At 39.3% G+C, this 18,705-nt stretch overlaps 1 protein-coding gene across 10 annotated transcripts in view; it reads right to left on the bottom strand.

The window, feature by feature from the left end:
- kirrel3b (kirre like nephrin family adhesion molecule 3b) overlaps positions 1-18,705 on the bottom strand; it is a 153,173-nt gene that overhangs the window by 36,984 nt on the left and 97,484 nt on the right. For 6 of the 10 annotated variants that reach the window (XM_079354881.1, XM_079354882.1, XM_079354887.1 and 3 more), the window contains exons 4-5: positions 7,119-7,276; positions 187-337 (exon numbers count right to left, since the gene is read on the bottom strand). In XM_079354881.1, coding sequence (XP_079211007.1) covers positions 187-337; positions 7,119-7,276 — 309 coding nt within the window. Of the gene's footprint in view, positions 1-186; positions 338-7,106; positions 7,277-18,705 lie in introns of all 10 variants that reach the window. The other 4 variants (XM_079354878.1, XM_079354885.1, XM_079354880.1 and 1 more) reach the window with 1 other exon arrangement.

Below are 18,705 nucleotides of genomic sequence, written 5' to 3'. Positions count from 1 at the left end.
TTCTAGATGTTTACAGAGTGTTAGTCACGTATGTCTGACAGTCTGACAGTGTGTGAGAAATACCTTGCATGTCATACGTAGGGACTTTAAAAACTTTAACGAAAAACTGGGAGACTGTGAGGAAAGGGAAAGGTGCTGCACCAAATAGAATGAAAACAGAGAATCAGTGATAAATGAAATGCTTACGCTGGATGTCGATGGTGACACTGGCCTCCTTGCCGTTGGGGACTGCCTTGTTGGAGGCCTTGCAGATGATCTGCTGACCTGTCTCGATGTTGGAAGGTGATAGGTAGAGGGTGCTCACAGTGCTTTCTCTCCTGCCATCCCGCAGCAAGGTCTGTAAGAAACGAGTCAAAGTTTAGCAAAGTTAGAAAGTAGAAGCGCAGGTAGTTGTGAGGATGAAATATTGAAGCTTCTGGATGGTGCGAGGGTCCAAAAAAGGTGTTTAGCGACAACCTTGGATATTGATTTTCATGATCAATAAGTGCAACGGCAATTTATTTTGATTCAGAATGGAAACTCTAAACTATGTGTACCAAAAAAGTTTGTAGTGTATCAAATACACTTCGGATTGCATCTTCAATAACTGACATTCAGGGTGGGACGAAAAACAGTTTGAAAGGATGTACAAAGAGAAACCAAAAGAAAGTTGGAACAAACATTTACCAGAGAAGCTTTGATAAAAAAAGGTGTAAGATTGAACAAAGAAAAAAAAAAGAGGATGCATACATGCATCGTTTCCCTTGAGGGGCCAAAGCAAACCATCAGAAAACCCTACCCTGTAGTTTTACTGCAAAAGCTGATTGATATGAAAGAAAAAAAGAAAGTAGAAATATGTTTTTGAGCCTCTTTTGTGTGTCTGGAGAGCTGCGCTCTAGTGCATGGCTTGTCATACTCCACAAAGGAAATCAATCTTCTTTTCAGCGCTCATCCTCTGAGCCCTACATTGTGGAAGCCATCTGGAATCGGTTGGTAGCGCTCGCTATCTCTCACCCTCCCCAAAACACTCAGGGGAGGGCTCTGGGAGTGTATGTTAACCAGTGCGGGGCGAAACAGAGTCACTGACTAGAACAAATTGCGTGGGCAACGGGGCACAGTGTGGTCAACCACAAAGTCAAGATGCATTTCCCTGCCATGGCTTTAAAGGAGGCTCACTGCTGCTCTGTGCTTTGGAACAAAATAAGATCCCGCTTATAGTGAAGTACATCAAACATGAGCTTAATATAGAAAAAGAAATACAGTGTTGACCATAGGGAGCTCACTGTGGACTTGCTTTACTCAACAGCGAACCTGAGATTAGCCTAAGGATTGAATACACTGCTTTATGGGTGTCTCCTTTATTTGAATTCTTAAAGCAGAGCATGTAGAAACAGGAAACATGAACTTTATAAAGTTCCCTGTGCAAATGAATATTTCTCTTGTGCTATACTGACTATTCAGTTGTACAATAGGGTAAAATATGAACCAAAGGTACAAAAGGTAAGCTAATAGTTCTTGTCTGACTCTTAGCAACGTTCATTACTGTATATTAAAATGTTCTCATGAAATTCAACAAAGCTGAGAAGCACATTTCCACAGCCATAATCACTTCCCATTAATCCTTGGGTGAGTCAAACTGCAGCTCAAACCACTGGCAATTATCTCATCAGTTCTCAAGCTTAATGCAAAGGTTTCTTTTTAATAAAAGCTGTAATCTTCGTGCCCTTTCTCGCTTAAGTACGGCATATTCTAAATGATATCATTAAGATGCCATTGAAAAAGTTTGAACAGACATTTCTAAAGAAATATTCAAATCTTGCGACTTTGAAGATTAAGTACTGCAAGACATAGTTACAAAAAAACCTTTGGAATTTTGGAATGAAATCATCATTTATACATGAATTGCATTGTTATTTTTTATTTTATTTTATTGTATTATACAGGAAAAGACTGAAAGTAATATTACACAAGTTACAGTTAAACAGGCTTGACTCAGTTAAAACTGGTTTAAAGCAGGTCCCATTCTCCTGCACATAAAAAACAAAACAAAAACAAAGATCACGTCAAAGAAAAGACAAAATCAGACTTAACAACGCAGGGAATGGGGAAAAAAACCCTGAAATTAGCATTTTTAAAGTTAAATCAATGATTACAAGTTTATATGTTTGAAAGGACAACCTCTGTCAATAGCTGGTTCTGTAAGCCAGTACTAGGACTGCTACTGGGTTCCTGACCTGCGTTGGATCTTGGGACTAGAGCACTGAGCTGGAGACCAGATGTTGTAATGGATCTGATAGGAAAACATGAGTTTTTGTATTTTTCTGAAAGACATGGAATAACAGCAAGAAAGAGTAATACAGTGATGAGTGTAAGGGGCAAATTCTTTAAAGAAATTGTATATTCCATACATGTGTCTGTAAAGTCCTTCTGTGGGCTACGTGAAGAGCCATGTGATGAAATTCAAAGTTAAGCGTGAGTCACATCCAAAGCAGAACGCATTAGCTGTCAGACGCGGGATGTGTCAATGCAATATCCTTTCTGACACAATCAGGATTGTTTCTCTCATCGCTTTGGACCTGTCTGAAGTCATTAATCTTAGGAAGGGGGTTAGCAGGCTGCTACATTGAATTCAACACCATGCCATATTACAATTTGATACATTTTCATATCACTGACTGGAAGCGATGTGAAGAATACTTTTAACCCTGCTGGGAGAGGCGTACTGCAGCAGACACGATTGAGAAATGTAGGTGTGTTTCAATTGTAACTGGTGATTTCTAACACAAGAAGGGTAACATGAGCAAAGTAAGGCACACACTAGTATGATGTATTGTTTATCCTCCCTATTAAAGTTTAAGCAAACATTACCAGACACAAAAAAACATAAGCGTTCTATTTCTTTCTCTCTTTGCCATTCACTTGAAATAACATCTCTTATTTGTATGCTTTTAAATGTTGGTTTGTGCTGCTTGTTGACATCATGTTCTTGTCATATTGAGGGTATACTTCTTCTCTCAATTTGACTTTCATTACTGCCAGATTGATTTTAGTTACACACAAAAGCTCTTAGACTGCTCAGCAAACAAAGCGTATATAGCTAGCCTGCCACTGCCAAGATACACTTTAAGCTAATTTGTTGACCTGTCAGAAGCCTATACAGCCTTCATAATTATCCACTTATTAAATGCAGCTGAACCAGATGGATTATGACTTGATTCAAACTTGATGTGGTGCCCTTAAAACCTAATTCACTGTAAGCGCTAAACACGCTTACAGGCCATCTTCCTCATGCTTTGGTGTTAAAAGTAGCTGTTAACTACCACTACATAAAGGGCCACCTATTTACTAACATACTGTAGTATGAAGTATTAGTGAACATAGTACATAGTGAAGTATTTAAAATCCGGTCTTTGTCTCAAGACTGCTTTTTAGAGGTCTTGGCTCATCTCAGAATAAAAAAGCATTTTTACTTAGTCTGGTCTTGGTCTCAGACTGGGCAGACTTCAGATTTTAGATCAAGACCATTTACGACCACGAATGAAATGTGTAAAAGATTTTTTTAGACCAAATGTGTAAAAGATTTATTAACTTCAATTCTTTAGTTGTAATTTTATCCCCAACAACCTTCCTGGTGTTACAGTCTAAGTGACGCCCCCTGCACACAAGCAGATGATTGTTCATTGATATGATGGTCGCCCTGCCTTGGTCTTGACACCTAAATGTTTTGGTCTTCTTGCCTCTGTCTTACATCACTCAAGTCTCAGCAATGTATTGGTCCATGTCGTCTTGACTACAACCCCACAAAATACTGTAAGTTTAGTGTTGTTGTTTTTTTTGCCGAATGTACTTTATCAAAACACACCAACAAACAATTGTTAAAATGAATCTGGTTCTACAGTAACAATGGATGTATGTATGTTTGTATACCTTTGTAAATTAATGTTTGTATGTACCACAAAAGAGGTAATGAGAGGTTATGACTTTGATGTTGTTTTCCCTTTATTAATAATCCAAATAGTTTCTTTCTCTTCTCTCATTGGGCCAATAAACAGAAGGTAATGTAAACATTAACACCCCATTTAATAACCATTAAGCTACAACATTACCTGACTCATATACCTTTAACCTCAAGACTGACATTCAGGGAAAGCCTTGATTGGGTCAATTATCAGGGAAGCAGAGGAATTAAGCCTCCTGGGGAGGGTGATAAGTTTATCAAATGGCCAAAATGTATTCATCTTCACAACATTATTCAATGTTCTGACAACCAATAGAGCAAGCTTTTGACTTTACAGCAAATGTATACAACAATTTGTTTTACGTCTAACCACTTATTTATTCTGCTACACATTTTTGGTATTTTTTCACATAAGAGGATGTTTTAAATCTTTCCATTTCTCTGAAATATGTTGTTTCATGTTACATCATTTTTTGTAAATGTGTGTCATAATTAAATTAATTTTGGTTTTGGTTGGAAGTTTCTTGCTTTAAACCGTAACTCACTGCACTTCTAAATTAACCTTTCTAAAGTCTTTGAAACCAGTTAAGTAAAGTGATCTTTTTATTTTAGAACAAAGTGTTAATTTAAATGAAAAAAATAAGTTAATTAGCTTGACAGACTCCTTTGATATTGATTACATCTGGCATAATGAATTACAAGTCCTTTGACTAAATGCTTTCTTGAACCGCTGGGAAAAATACACCTTTCTCCAAATGGCAAAAAATAAAAGAGTTGACATATTAAATGCCCACTCAGATTTTAATTGCTTACTTTATTTCAAAGTATTCTCCCATCATATTACTCAATGAGTGTAATAATTCAAATGAACTACTTTACACACACACACACACACACACACACACACACACGAGTACACACACACACACACACACACACACACACACACACACACACACACACACACACACACACACACACAAATTCACAAACTCCCATGAAGGATTGGGGAAGAACAATACAACTGAGAGGCTGAAGTCGCAGCTGTTTAGAACACTTGGAGGAAACAACAGAGAGGAAGTGAAAAACCAGGATTGGAAAATGGATAATTATTTTTTTTATGCTGAAAATGATTTCCATCAACAGCAGCAGCCTCATGTCAACTTCAGCAATTTTCCCTGATATTAAACAGCAACAAGATTTTACTGCAGCACTGAGAAGGTGCACAATAAAAAAAAAACACTATTCTGCTCTTTCCAGCAAGAACAGATCATAAAAATGTCATTATTTCTTTGCTTTCTTTCTGTCTCTCTCTCTTTTTTTTTTTTTATTCAAACCACCTAAGACTGAGATCACTCCCCAGTCTCCTGCTCCCCTCTCAGCATGCCACCGGAGCATTCAGCAAAATATGTAGCACATTGGGGAGGAGAATGCATCATGTTTTTCAAATGATTTGTTGTACCATTCAGGTGCAGTATCACAGAGCAAGTGTGCACACCTCCAAAACACAGCTCAGACCTGGAGGCTGCAAATGACAAACAGTCCTTTGCTGTTTGCCACTGAGCAGCTCCACCACAGCAGATGGGAGATGAGTGTTTGAGGGAAGAGAGAACATTATTCATTTTCTCCCTCTGCCCACGTTTTCACAGCTAGCCTTGATATTTGAACCATTCACCTTACTGAGACGAGAGTTCCTGCCACTTAATTATTTTAGATGCACTCCCCATAATATTGCGCTTCTGTTTATTGAAAGCTACCATGACTAATGATAAGCAATCCATCACTTCAGTGACTCCTTATATAGTCAAACCAACTCACATTCTTTAAAGTGAGGCTTTAATCATACGCTTCCTCTTTAACCACTGGTCCAGTAAATAGTTTTCTAAGAGGTCATGTAGCTGATGTTTTGGAATCCTTAGTGGAAAATTATCTTTAGGTCAGAAATGTCATTAGATATGACACCATCAGGAAAGGCCTTTCTGTGACTCCTCCACCACATCTGCTCACATTAGACCTCTTCATCTGCAGGATATGAGATGACCATCAGAGCAGATGATTATGCTTACAAAATGTCCCTGCACTGCTCTTTGGACCCCAAAAAAGAGTCATCTCCTTTTAATCGAAGCCATTGCTTTTTAATGGAAGGCAATAGAGATAAGAGGTAAAAGGGACACACTTGGGCTCAGTGCAGACATGTGAGCATCCATCAGCTACCAGCACAGATTGTCCTCATATCTGCCTTCGCTCTGAGAGGAAGTAAAGGCAGGAAGGGCACTCTCCGCCCACCATTAGCAAGCAGCACCTCCAGCAATCACTTTATTCAAATCGGCCTGGTGCCGTAGCCCAGTCCAATCAATGACATTTATCTGCTCTCTGAAAAAAGCCGATAATGGGATGAGGCAGCACAGGGAGCGAGGCAAGCAAGCAAGGCGGGGGAGGTGTTAGTGCTTTAAAGCGCCTGGTCTCTTTATGTGCTCAGCTTAAATGAATACAGAACATGACAGTGTTGATTGCATGATTAGTGTAAAGGTTGATTGTCAGTCAAGAGTCTATGGGGTCAGATGATCATGCCATCGGGCTGGTGTGAACAGTAGCTCTAACCTACTGTGGCATCAAAAGTGGGAACACAATCAGTCAGAGAGAATCATACTTCAGCAAGAAAAGGTTCAGGCAGAATCCAGCATTGGAAGTGGCATGTTAGATTTTATAACAAGACAGGAAGATGAAGAGAGACAAATGTCAGTGAAGGAGGAGATCAAAACACCAGAGAGAAATGTAAAGTCCCTGAAAGATCCATGATCTTGCCATCTGCTTGTCTGAGCTGATTTGTATACTGGGAAAAAAAAAATCCACCCGTCTTTTTGTAATCAAAACACAACCTGGATTTTCAAGGAGCTGCATTTTAAAAAGCTGTCTGGATGCTGAGGAAAACGCCCACCAATGACTCAAGCAGTCATTCTGATGCATCTCATGGATGTCTAGCGGACTCACAGTTATTTATAGCAGATCAAGGCATGCAGATGTGTAAAGTAACAGGTGTTTTTATACCCTATCGCAGATTACTTTTATGAAAAAAGTGGTCCCAAAAATTAAATCACAGCAACCCTCGATTGTTATTCCAACCTCCCCTCCATCCCCAGTGGATGTTCAAACCTGGTATGACACACACCTCTATGCTTACCTTGGAGTACATGGCCCCATTAAGAACCTCTCCATTGCGGATCCAGATGATTGAAGCTGCTGGTTTGGCGTTGTCAGCATGGCAGGTCAGATTGAGTGGGTCTCCAGCCCGAAGACTTACCACGGGCCCTCCACTGATGATTGGGTCTTCTGGGGGAACTTTTGAATCAGACACAAAGAAGGAGAGGCCATTAGCTTTAAGATAATGATATGCTAATGAATTACTGGCACTTTTGTCAGAAACAAATAAGTGTTGCAACCTTTACATTAAATGCGCACAAGCATCCAACCTAGACACGTAAAAGGGTTTGGGTTGTTTTTGTTTGCCATAGACTGTATTTCAGAAAAGCTACTTGCATTGTATCTAATCATGTGCAGTGGATGGCTCTAGTGGTTTCAGAATTAAAATTTAAATGGCGTGAAACCAGATAGAAATTGACCAACTTCAAGGTATTACACCAGTTTATACAGTTTATTGAACAATACATGTTTTAAATGGTTAAATTTATATTAAAAAACAAAAACAAAGTTGAAGCTGGTGCTTCATTGCAGTGGCTCTCAACTTGTTTAGTGTTAAGACCAACCACCAACTCCTCCACAAAAAAACATGACCCAATTTGATGACATTTTTTGACCCACCAGTTCAGAACCACTGCGTTAAAGTGTGGCTACTTTTTGACTTGACAAGTTGCTGCAAAGTCTTGTCAACCAGGAAAGACATGTGACATAGCGTAAAAAACATCCATCTAAACATTTGTCACTCAAAAGCAGGATGGCAAGCTTCTAACTCTAATTGGCAGGTTCACAAACTAATAGATGGTATTCATCACCTTCTTTTAACAGTCTGTGTTGAAAACAGAATCATAGCATGCACGTTTTTAATACCTTTCTTCAAATACAAATTAAGCTTAAAACCTGACCCATCATGACACCAACCCTCATCATTACCATTTAATGAGTACTTAACAATGCAAACAGGGATGACACTTTAGTTCATTGTATACACTTTATTATTGTTTAAAAAGTGAATACAGGCCATGTCTTCTCTTACAGGGAGGGAAATGACTTCACAGTGGGACAGAGGTTCTTTTTACCATTTTTTAATGGGTAAAAAGTAAGGGTGCTGTGTTTTTTAAGGCTTGAAACACTTTGCACAAGTCACAGCATGATTCTCTACATAACAATAAACTCTGCCATCAATGTGAGTAGCTGTGGTTTTCCAGCTATATCTATAATGTCACTATAAAACAGGCTTTGGTGTATAAGCCCCATCAGACACACATGTACACATGTTCGGCGGATTTCTCCCCATCTCAGCTTTGACAAATACTACACGGAGAAGAAAGCATCACAGCAGTGCTTTATGTGTATCTGAATGGAACTGATCAAAGTCCTTTTCCTGTTTTACCCATGAGCTGTTCTTTACCCCCCCCCCCCTTTTTCTTTTTTTTTATAACTGAAACTGCAGTGAATTATTGATTGACCTGAGTGCTCATTACAATGCAGATCTGGGGCAAGATGAAATCAAAGGCTGCAGGCAGCTGCCATATTCCCCTGCAAAAGCCTCGTGATTGGAGGGAAGGCTGTTATGAGCTAGATTTATGCTGTCAAACAGGACTGAGATGAATGAAAGAAGAGAAAATGTAATTTGGCATATTGTTTTGTACATTTAATGACAGTAGGAATAAAAGGGCTCTTTTATGGCCGACATAAATTAGTGCATTGTGTCAGAAGAGTGTGTCTTTAGTATTATGTTCCCTGCCTTTAAATAAAATGACTGTCATGTTGTCACTTAAAACAACTTCACGTTGGTTTTATGTTGCTCTAAATGTGTCTTAATATGAACAAACAAAAAAATCATTTGTTCTTTAGATTTAATTAAAGGTGTTTTAAGGTTACCTTAGTTAATAACCAAATAAATAATAGTCATCCAATATATTTCTATAATAAATACTTCTAATAAACACTATATATATATACATATCCAGCCATGTGATAAAACTAGAATCTGGAATCACACTGAAACTTAAAACCATTAAAAATGGATTTTGTTGAATGTTTTGACAGACTTAAGCTAAGAGTGTTTGACTTGCTGTTTGAAATCAACCCATTATTTTGAGAAAGATACGCCAGTGTTGTTCTTTTCCATCACAGTCACACAGTGAGGCTTATCTGAAACAGTGAAAACACTCCTGAAGGGACAAAATAGCATGAGATAAATCTCAATTTAAAAAAAAAATAACTTGAGCTTATTTAATGACCTTTATTAATCGGAAATAACTAATCAATGCTGACTAGAGCTGTCTGTATAATGATAATATACAACAATTCAATGTTCATTCATGTTTTTACTGTTGTTTTTGAAGCTGTTGTGACACCCAAATTTACCCCATTGGGAATCAATAAAGATTATCCTTATTCTAACAATTCATTGTGCTGCTTTTGCAGAAAGCAGGCATCCACCCACAAAACGACATCCAAAAGTTGCTACAAAACATGACATTTGAGGGGTGGATAAAACAATGCAATATCCATGCAAATAATGAAACAGCTGCATTATGTTCTCTGTTCATCAGTATGTTATTCTCCACTCTTTTGTTTATGTTGTCATTCTGTTGGACTACACATAGCATTGATATGAAGACAAAAATTGTCATTATAGCATTGTATAGCGGACTCTCATGCTTCATCTTCTGTTATTTCTGTGTTGTCCCCCCCGGAGACTCCCCGGAGCCTTCCTCCTAAAATGATCTAGATATTTTCAAGAGTGCTTAATATTTTCAAGAGTATTTAAGACACAGCTATTTCATGTACTGCACACACTGGCCATGTTTAATCTGTTGTATCAGATCAAGAGAAACAGCCCTTTAAGACGGGTGATGCACAGTAACATCACAGCTTAATCAAGGGTTGATGAATACTTGGGGGTGGAATTTTTTCTCTTTCAAGCTTATGACTCATAGCTGCTCGTCGCAACAGCAACAAAAAAAGACCAATGTTTGTCCAAATTATCAGTCATGCCCAACAGTACCCCACATTCACAATGAGTAAGGACTGAATCATACAAGTGTGGGGACAGTGAAGTCTGCACCTGACGAGACTAATAGCTCTGACCGACTAGACCAGTAAATCAGCTTTTTTTTTTTGAAAGGCAATCCCTGCTCACTAATTCCTATTTTGTATTTGAGTTTGAAATGCAGTGTTAATTCTGACTGGCTGCCTTTCATCTCGTCTTCATAAATATGCAGAGGGTTGGGTGAGGTAGAGGAATCTCAGGTCAGCACTAGTGGTGTGCTGATCGAGGCAAGTAAGAAAGAATCTCTGTGAGAATGTGGTCACCTTCTGTTCTTTTATATTGGAAACAAGGTCAAGCAGATCACAATAGTTTATGCTTTTTCGAAGAGCCACAGAAAGGTATGAAAATGAGAGTGGGAGATTGAAATGAACTGGGACTTTCGAACAGCTCCTCCATTTGCCATTAAAGGAAATGAACAAACTACAGTTGATTGCCAAGACCCACTGTCATTCATTTGCTGTCAGTACTTGCTTTCAAAAACGACGGAAACTTTAATTAAATGCCATGCATATAGGGCAGCCATAAAAGGTTTTTTTATGGAGAGGGGGAAGATTAGAAAGAGAAATCTGACAGTATGGGACTGATAGGACTCAGACTAGAAAATTCACCACACATCCATGTGAGGTGATTTTCTTTTCACGTTGCAGAGAGGCTTTTAAAGATCTCCCCGGAAGGAAATTCTCCTCCTATTCACAAATGAACACAAATATTGGCAACAGGGGTCAGAAGGTGACACTATAATGAACAAGGTGATATCACTGCACATTGTTTTGTAACTCACTGCATGCCTCCCTTTGACCTTTAATGGGCTCAGTTGTCAGCTATTATTCAGCCATATGATTTCCTTTAAGGGCTGCCAGAGCGTACAGTGCAAAATGAGTTTACGATTCTGTGCATAGAGGAGCTACATGTGAGAGAAGAGGTCAGGGAAAGACCAAACAGAGCACAGCTGCACTTTGGGGTCATGTCCCCCTGGAGGCTTACCTGCCAGCGAGGCACTGAGGGTGAATAGTGAACAGACAAGAAGAAGAAGGACATGGCTGGCTGCTTCCATCCTTGCACCCACACCTTTTGTATCTGTCTGTCCTCCATTGTGTTTGAGGTCTTATTGTATGCACAGACAAGCTATGACAGCCTGCACTTAAACAACGTTCTGCAACTTGCACATGGCTTTCAGCTTTGGCTCTTTTAGCTTTCTTTTTTTTTTTTTTTTTTTTTTTACAAAATCACCACCACAGAAAGGACATGAAAAAAGTCACTCTTCTAGGCAAAGAAGGGAACTTGGACTTGATTACACAATGAGACCATCAAAAGAGGGAACTTTTGTTCTATTTTTCCCTGCCAGGTGAAAGCCCCCTATTTTTTTCCGCAGAGATTTGACCAATATGGCAACATCCATTGAATACAAATGACCAGCTTGGAAAAAAAGAATAATTCAAAAAGAAAATGTGCTTTTTCTCTTTATCTGAGATCCTCCACTGATCCTACTTCATGACTGCCAGGTTTGACAGGGGCCAAGCCTTGAACTTGAATCAGCCATCATCATTACTGGGCTGTTTGCAAACTCGGCAGTCCCTAATGGTTCTAAATTAGCTCTTTACTGCAGCAATTCGATGGACTTGGCATAAGTAGTGTGGTCAGTGGTACAGATTGATCGCTCCTGTTTAATTACAGGGCTGACTCACAGCAAACTCTGCTCCACTAGCTTTTTTTTTTTTTAAACTTGGGGATAATAATGTAATCCTTTTCATCACTTTCACAAATTTGCAATCTCCTGTGCCTGCATAGTCCAGGGGACACGCACATTCCCAGATTAAAAAAAGTAAAATAAATACAAATCAAAGATAACTGATAGAAAATCTGTCACCAAGGGGATTTAGCATTTGCATGTCTGTATCAATCAAAGATGTAAGAAGTGGTTCAGTCAGAAGACTTAAAAAAAAGCCTGAGGATTCAGCCAGTTCATTACTTTAACATTTTTCTGGCCACATTGCACCAAGCATGTTAGATCATAATATCCAAGCAGCCTTAATATCATGTTTGGTTTTTCCCAGCTTACATTAACTATCTTCTTTCCTGTATTTTGTTTTACGGCTAAAAGCATTTTGGGAGATCCATTACTGTACCTGGTCTAAGATAAAAATTAAGATTCATTTATGTCTAAAAGCCTGTACTTTCGTGACATCATTTACTTTTACTGTGTAATCAAAGATATCTATAAATGAGTCCAAAGCATATTGATGTGTAATTAACTCAACAGTGCTGGCAGTAAGTCTGTCACCACCAAGAGAGACCTGAATAAACCTTTGGGTCCATGAAGCTGCCTCTTTTCCCAAGGTACATATGAATTCTCCAAACACCCAACATAAAAAAAAAATCCCACAAAGCATAAAGCTTGGATTCATGGGAGGGGATTCTGATAACAGGTGAAGGAGTTTGCCAAGGCATCCTTTTCAGTCTGGTAACACGTAGTGTTGCTGATGTTGAACCTGCTGGGTTTTTTTTGGACCAAACTAATATTGAAGGCACTTCTTCTAGGCAGCCAATGAAATCCTGCGAGCATCCTGGCTTTCCAGAAGCACAAGCATGGGAGAAAAAAAAAGCAATTTGGAGGCGACTGGATGAGGGAGGGCTACTCTCAACGAGGCTATACGGTGTATAGGAGAGAAGACTGGCATTGTGTAGCAGCTGTAGCGCTGTGCTTCAGAAGACGTGTCCTGAACAACAATGAGCTTCCTGACTTGCCTGTCTATTCCAGAAGAAAACTCTTATGGGTCGCCTGTCACTCCCTTGTGACAGCTTGCAGAGTTTTTGATAGATCGATCAGGAAAAAAAAAGTAGACAAAAAGGAGAAGAGAGGAATACTCAACACAGGTGGATACAAGAGACATGCATGGCTCACTGGCCTAAATCACCGGCCCTCTTCAAGTGCTGTCATTGTACATCTGTTTGGAAGCCAGAAGAGCCTCAGCCATGTGTAGGCACATGAGAACACAGACACAACCAAGATTGGAGAAGAAGAATGAAGGTAAAACAATGGAAGAAAATAAATTTCCCCCCTCAAAAACAGGGTGGCACATGGCAATCACAAAGAGGATAAAATGTAGACAGACAAGAAAAACAATGAGCAGAAGACAGAACCTGTGTGTGCAATGAAATAGGCAGGAAAGATGTCCTGGGAGAGCCTATGTTATATAGAAGGCAGGTGTAGTGGGAGGAAAGGAGGTACATGTGGAAATGAGTGGACAACAGTTGACAGTCTAACATAAAGATACTGAATAAACGCAGTATTAAAACTGTAATCTCTTTTTTTTTTTTTTGCGGTGCTGGTGTCATGATCTACCAAATGAACAGTGCCTAATAAATCAAGTGAGGGAAGGATGAAGATGAGATGAGGAGCGGAGATGCCAAAGCTGTCAGAGGAATGCCGAGCCTGCTCCTTCACAGCTCAGCCATGTGCAGCCCCAGAAGCTGCTCTCCACAGATTGGGAGAGTGCTGACATTGCTGCTCACCACCCAGCTGTGTTCCGCTTTATAGCTTTGTGTGTTTTACGTGTGTTTCAGCCAGAGTCCAAGATTCAGGCTCCATAATCACAGTTAACACCAGAGAAGGGTCTGCCAGGCATTAGCCTCCACTGTTTTACATTTGTCCTTAAGCTTACACCAATTACAGTTAGCAGAAGACAACAAAAATATATATATATATATTTTCCGATGTTGTGTGAATTTAAATCAGCTTTGCACCTGTACACAGTTGGTTCTGTTGTTTTGCAGAGCACAGATGTATTCGTGTCATTTCTCTTCCTTCTGTTGAAGTGCTGAGAAAGTAAAAAAAAAAACAGAAAAAACATCCTACATGCAGTCTGTCTGCCATAATCACGCACCTGTTCACAGCTTCTCTGATATCATAGAATGTAGTTATCATTCCATCTCGTGTTTCAGACAAATGGCAGGAAAGGAAATGAAATATAAGCTTTAAGAGTCATATTTTCTCCCAGAACGACTGCAGTTTAAGACTCCTCATCTCTCCTACTTTCGGACTAAGATGTGTGGCGAGACCTAAATTAACTTTTGTATGAGAAAAAAAGATTGGGCACTTTAAAGCTTCTTTAAAAACTTTAACGTTTGACTGAAATTATGTTTCAGGGTTTTAGAATGTGTCTCTGACAGAGAGAGGATTTCAAACTCAATACCAAGGATATTACTGATTTATATAACCTTAAATGATGAAATAAAAAAGTAGAAAAAACATGTGTGCAGCTGAACACAAAGACATAAAAACCCTTTCTCCTAGTCTCTATTATTCATTAAGAGATAATAGAACTTCTAACTGTTCGTCTTATCAGACAAAATAACTTACTTTAACCCTGAAAAGCTATAAAACAGCAGTATGACTCTACTGTTTGATAGTGAAAACACGGCAAGCGCCACGGCTAGCAGTTTAGACCTCCTACCTAGTTGAGGATCGTGTGCAACATCGTATGTGTTGTAGCATGAAAACTTCTATTTCCTTCTGTAGCCCTCAAAGTTCAACTCCATTACTAAAAAGCGTGGTGGCATGAGCCTTGAAAACTAATGAATTCAGAGCTATCCAAAAGGAATAGCTGATTCAGCGTTAGCAGTTGTGAACAATGATGACAAAAGATACCCTTGGGCTTTTGTTTACATGCATATTGTTGTTGAAGCAAGGGTCCAAAACATTAACAATGCAGAAAAGGGAAAACAAATATCTTTCACACAATGGCTCATGTGAGTGCTTTCAATTATGTTTTGTCAGAGGACCAGAGTCATAACTGTCAAATTTAAAGGCATTTTTAAGGACAGTTTGTGTAGAGGATTGTGGAAGTTACACAGTAAAGATCTGATGTTAATGCTGGAATAAACCAGCAAGTCAAAGTACCTATACATATATATATATATATATACAGTATATAATGACGCCAGGATGAAGGGATTGAAATAAATAAATAAACTGGAAAATTGTATGACCCTGCACTGCATGGGCACATCTGGAAAAGATAAAAAAATGATTATAAAATGAATCAGAAATGTTTCTTATATGCTTCTTGCGCTAGCCACAGAAAAGCACCTCTAGAAAAATGGACTGATGATGAATGAATGATGTGCAAAATTAATTTTAAAGGCAACAATATGTAATCATTCAGTTTGGTGCACTTTGGCGCCCAAGGAAGATCTCTGAATGTAGCTGCACTGTCCTAAAACACATAGTGCTGTAACACCGGCCCCTCATGCACAAAGCCCATCTGTTGACAAGCAGAGGGTGAATGCTGAAAAGTGCTTGAGATGTGCGACCATGCAGTTCTGTGCAGTAAAGGGAGCATTACTTGTCTCTGCTACAATTTTGCAGAATGGGAGCATTTTCTGACAAGGAAGCACATCTCGACAGAACACTGTCAAAAACGTGAAATGCCCAAGAACCCCGCGGACTGACAAGGTCCAGTATTTACTTTAGTCTGGCTTCTTGCTCAGTTACTCTCTCTTTCTCTTCTTATCATTTCTTTGCCTCAGCCATTGTATCAAACAGTACAGTGGAGACGGGCTAACGTGCTTTTACACATGGTTACAAATAGTGCTGTGTGGAAATGGCATAACATAATTCTGTACAATACAAGTTGTTGTACAATAATTTTGACTTTGAAACTTCTAATTAAAGGTTAAAAAGCGGCATATTGTTGCTTTAAAAAAACTGAAGATGAGGCAGCTCACTTCACTTCAAATAGAGTGCAACACAGAGGAGTCCTCTTCGCCACATCTTTTTTTTACCTTTTAAGTGTCTCCATAGTAAAGTAAAAACCTGATGAGCAAGGCCATAACTTCAGTTAACAGAGAGATGGATGCACCAAGTGGCTCTTCATTAATTGTGTATCCCCATAACAGTTAAAATTAAGAGGATTCAGTAATAAAAGAATTGCCGTTGTCTCTGCATTAACAATGAATGATGCAATGAGTCACATAGACATAAAAAAGACAAAGTGAGACGGAGGATGATACAGACAGGGTAACAACAGCATTTAAGGCAGACTGATCTATTAAAATGTCAGCAGTTAGTCCAAAAAATGGCATCATATTTCATTATGACATAACACACTCCTGTTCACAAAAAGAAACAAAACACACACACACACACACACACACACACACACACACAACAGCTTGACAATGTTTAACCAGAGACCTCAAACAATCAAACAACAGTGATCTTCCTTGCCTTTGTTCTCGTGGTCCCAGACCTGAGGTAAAAGATTAGAGCAAAGGTCTGGAGCAATGCCAACGTGCTGCAAGGGATATAATTAGCCTCAAGGGTCTTTTTTGGACCTGAAACCCTCCATTCTCATCCTTCATGACTAATTCAGAAGACCTTGATTCTCCTCTGGCACTGGAGGGTGAGCCTCAAACGCTTGCACGAGGTTAAGTTTTTTCCTTTTTTGCTCACATTGCTTCTTGGTAAAGCAAATTTTTTTTTTTAATTAATTTTTGTTTGTTAAAGTTTACTTTTTTTTATTTATTTTTTAATCACTGTTGCCTCCAGACGGTATGGCTTAGATGATTGGATAAACTTTTTTCCATTTTGTTCTTATGAACGTGCAGGTCAGGTAAGGTGTCTCAATGGAGCTATTTGACTGACGAGGCCAAACTCAGTAAATCACGGAGAAGAAAAGCAACAAAAAAAATAAATAAAAAAAATTGCAGTATTTTTTCTTAGGCAGTGATAAAGGTTTTTCTCTGGGTGCCAGAAAATATTTATGTTATGTTACTTCCAAACCCATCAAAGTCGAGTCGAGAGAAGTTCCTCTGATATGGCACATGCAGGAGTTTGGGCTGATATTGAGTTATGAAAGATGGAAGGTTTGAGTTGTAGATTTATTCTGCTGCCAGCTCTGAGAAGGCAGGCTGTGTGTGTGTGTGTGTGTGTATGTGTGTGTGTATGTGTGTGTGTGTGTGTGTGTGCGCGTGCATGCCCACTGGTGAATGTGGGTAGGATTTTGTGTATGTACATTCTGCTATGCCAATGCATCTGTGTGCGTGTGCGAGCAGATAGGTGTGTGTGGTCGTAGCTGTCTTCCAAGTCAATAGACGCACTCTGTCACCGCTGGCAAGTAAATTGACAGCTAGGAGTTTGCAGTGACATAGGCCTTGCATATATTTCCTCCATTACCGTGTGTGTGTGTGTGTGTGTGTGTGTCAGCCTGGAGTTCTCTCTGGCAGTGTGCTCAGGAGTCAGCTCGCTCGGCAGGGGATTAAACAAACACCTTCTATTCAGGCTTATGGTGACGAATGATAAACTCTCTCACCCTCAATCAGCCCAATAGGTAATAAAAGGCTTTCCCTCTCTCGTAGTATTTGCACTTTCTGCTGCCGCGTGTTGCACGCAGTCTGAAGTCAAGCCTTCCTGAATAATAACGTCTTTGTTTTAAATACTCTGAGCAGTTGTTGTAAAAAAAAAAAATGAATTGGGAAAGCATGGCTTCAAGAGGTATGAACAAAAACACAAAATATTTGTATTGGCTTTGTGACACAGCTTCTCCTTCTCAATGAAGTGGTACTTGAAAAAAAAAAAACTGCTAGGAAGGCTGTAAAACTTGTCCTTAAATATTTGGTGCTATTGTTGAGACCTAAATTGCCCTTTGTTGAATGTTGTCTGAAGGATGCATTCATAAAATCCATGACCTTACCTACTGTAAAATGTAAGCATAAGCATCATGAAATGTCAGTGACTCTTCTGCTCCTTGACACGGTGAACTAAAGGCACTTTTTTTTTGTTGAGAGCAAAATGTATTGAAACACAAGAGGAGATAGAAGGAGATAGTGTCTGAAGGTAGGAAAAGCACAGTCACAGCACACATTTAGAGCTTTCAGGAGAAATATCCATAATTATTCACTCATATCCATTTGCAGGGGTCTTGGCAGCCGGAGAAACGTTATGCCCCCATTCATCTTCCCCTATCTGCTTTTCTCCTGCTACTCCCCTCTCCCCACCCCCAAATCGTTAGTTTCACTTTTCATTAGACTGGATCAATAAGGCGGATCAGTCGCTCGTGGTGGGGATACTGCGTGGCAGACACCTCTCTCTTTCAACTATTTTTTTTTTTTTTATTCCCGATCCTCAATCCCTCTGCCTTGTTCTATTTCTCCAATGAAGTAGAGAAGGTATGAAGTGTGAGGCTCGAAAGGCCTGAGGAGGTGTCGTGAGCCAGCGATTGCACTAGTGCCACTCAGGAAGGCAGAAATGGCAACGCTGAATGATAACCCAATGCAGTTTAATTAAGAAGCAGTAACCTCTCAAGCTTATAGTACTAATGAAAATGAAGGTTACATGCAGAGGAAGGAAATTAATGTGGAAATGTAAGGGTCTGTATAGGGTTTAGCCAAATTAACATGCCGAAGCGACATTGACATAACTGCTTCCATGCATACTTTGCTCTAAGAATTTTCTGCCTCTTCTCTAGTAGGAATGCATGTGCACGTTATATTCTCCATAGTGTATACTCTC

Source organism: Symphodus melops (genome assembly GCF_947650265.1).
Source record: "Symphodus melops genome assembly, chromosome: 10".
Lineage (NCBI taxonomy): Eukaryota > Metazoa > Chordata > Actinopteri > Labriformes > Labridae > Symphodus > Symphodus melops.
This window is presented reverse-complemented; position numbering and strand designations above follow the sequence as displayed.